This window comes from Nestor notabilis, unplaced genomic scaffold (assembly GCF_000696875.1).
Source record: "Nestor notabilis isolate BGI_N333 unplaced genomic scaffold, ASM69687v1 scaffold16536, whole genome shotgun sequence".
Taxonomy (NCBI): domain Eukaryota; kingdom Metazoa; phylum Chordata; class Aves; order Psittaciformes; family Psittacidae; genus Nestor; species Nestor notabilis.
Window position 1 is genome coordinate 1 of NW_009934387.1, and position 5,244 is coordinate 5,244.

The following is a 5,244-nucleotide window of genomic DNA, read 5'->3' on the forward strand; positions in this document are numbered from 1 at the left end:
GGAGCCCGTGTACGTCCCAGCCCCCGAGGCTTGTGCCCGCGCCTGCTGCTCGGGGGCAAAAATCTCAGGTAACCCGCTCCTCTCTGTTGGGAAATTACTTACGGAGTTTGGGGTCGCGTGGTATTCGAATGTTGTCCTCTGTATTCATCGCAGAAACGTTAATTTATCCCTCTATGCGCGCTGCGATAAGTAACAGCTTGCGGCTCCTGATCCTGCTTTGCCGAGCGTGAGGAGACATCTCAGTGCAGGACCCCGCAGTGCTCAGGAAAATAGTTGCAGCAAAGAAACAGCGGTAGTTTTAAATGTTAAAACTCCTCAGATCGCCAGACTCTGAGATGTATAAGCTGTGGTTAGTAGATGCACTGAGTGAGTAGCTGACAGTAAAAGTAACTGACATTTTGCACTATGTTTAAAAGAAAAAAAGAGAGCATTTACCTTCTCTGAGAGCACTGGTTTGCTTTGGAGCCATAGAGAGGCAAGTAAAAATGATGTGGTAAAGGTGACCCCACAAGCAGGAACAAGGCAAGCAATTCGTGGGATGTGATAGGGAAACGTGTATAAATCATTTCCTCCCCCATGAGCATATCAAGGAGGTTCTCCAATTTATCAGGATTTATAAGCAAGAAATTACAAAGTGGTGCTAGTGTGGTAGGAGCAAGGGGAGGGTGAGGGATTAGACTAATTTTCCCAAGTTCATCTGTACAGGAAGAGGAAGGTGTGACCTTCTGTATACTGGCCCTCGGCCATTCTTTTGCAGTTCTGGGCTGGCTTTCCTGTAGGCATGTTTTATGTCAGTAGTTTTCCTCTTACTTACATGAAGAAAAACTAATTTAACACACTAGAGCTCATTATCAAGATTCTGTAAAAGTTCTTATCGCTGAAACATGTCGTTATCATGTTTTGCAGGAGACAAGAATTGCAATCTGATGATTTTTGATGCTCGAAGGACAAGCGCACATCCAAACTGCTACCTGTTTTACTGCCCTAGCACAGAGGCTTGCCCGATGAAACCTGCGACAGGACTTGTGAGCTACAAGATAACTAGAGGTAAATAACAGTAAGAGCTACCAGTCTCTACACTAGATGAGTTTGGCAGCCATGAGTTTTCAGTAGTGACCAGAAAATGTTTGAGGGTTGCTGTTCTAGTAAAATGCTCTAAGACAAGCGCTGTAGTTTGAAAATGACACTCTTTTGCTTTGTGGAAGTTGGATGGGCAGGTGTGTGGTGATCTCCTGTGTGGACCCAGCCTCGTTGGAGTAACATCCTGACCCTTACGAAATTCCTTCACATTAGATTCAGAACTCATCATAATTTTTCCTTGCTTAAAACAAAAAGAAGCTGCTTCCATCTTTGCGTATTTGAGAAGGAAAATTTCCTGTATGTAATGCTGAAAAGTATCACTAAAAGCAATGGGAATATGATGCCCTTGTAGCCACCTGTGTCCTCCAAGGAGCCATTCTACACCGATGAACACCATACACATGCAGGCAGAAACACTGAGCAAATGCTGGGCAAGCCTCAAAGCACGATGGTGATGTTGCTGAGTAACTGGCAATAGTAATGGTTAATTTCTGTTTTCAGTTAGGGAACCTGAAGCACGGACGCAAACTGTCTAAACTCAGCTTTATGGCATGTGGGCTGCATGCTCAGAAATTTCCCACTATCTGTCATGTGCAGTGGGATTTTTTTAAAGCAACTTGTACTTCTTGACTGATGTTGACTTGCACCAAACCTGTTTGAACAGTTCAGATAAGAAACCAATAGTTAAGACTGTCCTCCTGCCAAGAGTTCACAAGGTGCTTTCAGTGTGGCTGCTTGAGAGAGCAAGTATTTCTTATTTCCAGAGACTGATTCTTTGCTGAAGAAGAGAACTTTTCCAAGAGGACTATGCAACAGCAGGATATGTAGAAAGATTATTCACATACGTTACCAAATACTTTTGTGCAAGCACAATCACACAGGATTTGGGCAAAAGCAATGTGCAAAACATGAACTGCATGCCTGTAAAATTATCATTGGAACTATTATTTTCTCCAGCTCTTCTTCCCCTAGAAGAATATAGGGGTTTCAAACAAAGAAACAAGAAATGTAATTGTGCATGTGCTTTCATCCTGCATGTAGTGCAGTGCTCAGTTACATTAATTAATCTGAGTGCTGCAGAGTAGCAGTGATACTTAACTCCTGTACGGGACTCATACGTAGCCTCCCTAAGCTCCTTCATCCTTTGAATGCTGCGTGATTGCTCCGTGCTTTTCTGGCTGTTGCCCAGGCGCATGAACTGAAGATGACAGAGCATGCTGCAAATGCTTTGTAGCTGTCACGCTACATCCGCTGTTTGTTTAAACACACAGAGGGGAGCATCCATGGGAGTGCGTCGGGAACAGAGAAAATGTGAATTGGTCACTGAGTCCGTCCGTAGTGGTGACAGGCCATTTCCTCGCTGGTGCGGAAATGTGTCCAGAGTTGCAGAAACAGTTTGGCTGTCTTTAAGCATACAGTTTCTGATGATGCATATTTTATATGTGCATATATATGTATAATTTTGCAATAACTGAACATTTTGTTATTTAAAGCCATTCTCTAAAAACACAGTATGGCTTTTCTCTAAGTCAGTCTGTTATCTGTGTTTAAGATGTTACTTGTGTAACAAGCTTGTGCTTGACTGGAAGGTGAGGATAAAAATTGGTGTCTATGATTCAAGAAGTATTTGCTGTGCTCTTGTTTAAAGCATTGACAGGTTTTGGATTGCTGTTTTGGGTTGGGTGTTTTTCTTTCATTTCATTTTTTTGTGGAGTCTTAAGGCTTGGAAATACACATGGAAGCAGCAGCTAAGTAGGCTTCTTTGCACGTATAATAAAACTGAAAATATACCATCCCTTTAGATAAGAGATCCTACTTAGACAAAATGACAATGAAAATAATACTGTTTAGAATCAGTTAACTGCTAGGATTATTGTTTGTATGGAATTTCTGTCACACAACACTGTTGCCTTGCTTCCAAATTCTATGAAATGACATCCACCCACATGTTTTGCAAGGAATACATATCAACTTCTGAAGACATTATGAAGTGTAGTCTGCTTCTTCTGGAGGTCTTCACAGCAAATACCTCAGAGACCCTTGGAGCAACGTCTTTCTTCTAGCGTAGCAGCAGAAGCTCAGGTCTTTCCTTCAAATCAGTATGTGTATAAAATGGCCTATGAAATGGGGCTATTATTGCCACCTGGTATTATAAGACAATTTTTTGTGTGAATTGAATTGTGTCAAGCAATCACAGAGTGCTTGGATACTACAAGAAAGGGAAGGGTATAATCATCTTGGCTAGGTAGAAATGTGTACATCTGACAAAAGTGAGGTTGATGATACCGACTCCTTACCTGACAAAGGCTAAGAATGATTTGAAGACAATGAGCCTACTCACTCTGCTTTTCAAATCTAAATAAATAAATGCTAACATGCATGCAATATGAGTATAAAACAGTCAGATTGGGATGATGGCTCTGCATAGGTAAATTCTGTAGGAAGTTGTAGTCAGGGTCTGATGTGCCCAGGCTTGAGGCTGACAGGTCTCATGACACAGACAGGATTTAAAAGTCACTCTGCATATTTTAAAGAAAGGAAGATAGTGATGCCTCAGTTTCACTAGTCTTTTTGGAGCCCTCTTATATCTCTCTTACTAAGAAATACGAATAGAGTAAGCCTGTAGTAATAAAAAATAATGAAATACTGGTATTTCCTTTCTGTTTCCAGATACCCATGCCCCAGAGGATACATCCTTCAGAAGTGAGGACTTTTCTTCAAATGAGTATTCATTGTCTTCGGATGCTGGAGCCTTTATTTCTCGCAGCCAGACTAGCCATCAGAATCATACTGCTGCTTTGCAACAAACTGTCTTTCATCACGCACCTGAACTCCCAGACCGCATGAGCAAACATTTAGACAACACTGAATTTCATACATTTTTTCCTGAATATCAAAGGGCAAAACATCCTGAGACCTTAGATCCCATCCCAAAGCAGAAAGTAATTGACCTGCCACAAAATATGTCTTCTGCTGATCAAAATGGAAGACCCTCTGTTTTGTTCCCCAACACTCAGTCTAATGGTCCTGACCTCAGCAGTACTACTCTGACTCCTCTGCCTACAAGTACCACCCGACTGGAGTATCGTACAACCCCTCTGCACCCTGGTGGTGCTAACCCTACTACTGTCACCACCACCACCACCACCAGAGCTACCTTTCCACCTACTGTGACTGCCAGAGCTAAACCTGGTATCCCTGCCATGAGCACTGCTGTTACTCAGGTTCCTCTTTCTAGTCCCACAACTTCTGCTTGTGCTTCTACAACCAAGCAGGTGACCGCAACTTCAAGATCTGCTGCTACCTCATCAGGGCGAAGAACTCCAGCCATCCCTCCTGAGCCAACAGTTGTCTCTTCCAACATTACTAGCCATGTAACCCTCTTCTCTTTTTCAGGTTTCACTCTGTTTGCTAGTGATTCCCCCATGTCTTCGCAAAACAATGTTCAGGGTTATGACCCATCTGATTTAGAAAGCTACCTGCCAGAGAGCCCTCTGAGAGGGAGGAGTGTCGTTCAGCTGGGAGAAAAAAGCAGCCTTGTAGCAGCATTGCTCTTTGGGGTGATATTCTTGGTGCTAGTTATTGCACTGACTGGGAAGAAAATACATGAATCTTTTCAGAAGAGGCATTATACCAGGCTGGATTACTTGATCAATGGAATGTATGCTGACGTATGATAGGGAGAGGGATAAGATTGTGAGGAGCATCTCATCTTTGAGAGGACAACTCTGAAATGGAACTGTAGATAGCGAAATCTCAGAAGAGGATGGATTCCTTTTATGGCCACTAATGGAAAAGTGGCAGATGGCTTTGGTAGAGTAGAGAACTGCTGTTTCTACACTGAACTATAATGTCTATCATTTTTGATTTATGACTAAATCCCCAAAATAAACATTCAAATCCAAGTTAAGCTAAGAAGGTCTTATATTTAAGGAGAAAAAGCATTTCAAGAGCTTAATCTGTACTATGATGAGATTAGTGGAATAGAAGTACACCTAATAAACTGAGTACCTGTGCAGTGCTTGAGCATTTTCAGTGCTTTTCCACCAAATGCTATAGTGTTACATGATTGCCTGGCAATCCTATTTACTCTATTTGTAGCCTTAAAGGAGTACTTAATAGTAGAACTTTGCATCCAAATGGTTTTAGGTACAAACAGTAAAA

The 5,244-nt window shown here is 42.1% G+C and overlaps 1 protein-coding gene across 1 annotated transcript; it reads left to right on the forward strand.

The window, feature by feature from the left end:
• Positions 1-4: 4 nt before the first annotated feature.
• On the forward strand, positions 5-4,757 carry MANSC1 (MANSC domain containing 1; the record flags this gene model as incomplete). The annotated part of the gene is made up of 3 exons (XM_010017324.1): positions 5-68; positions 907-1,047; positions 3,751-4,757. Coding segments are annotated over 3 exons (1,212 nt in total), but the record flags the coding sequence as incomplete, so codon positions are not given.
• Positions 4,758-5,244: the final 487 nt, after the last annotated feature.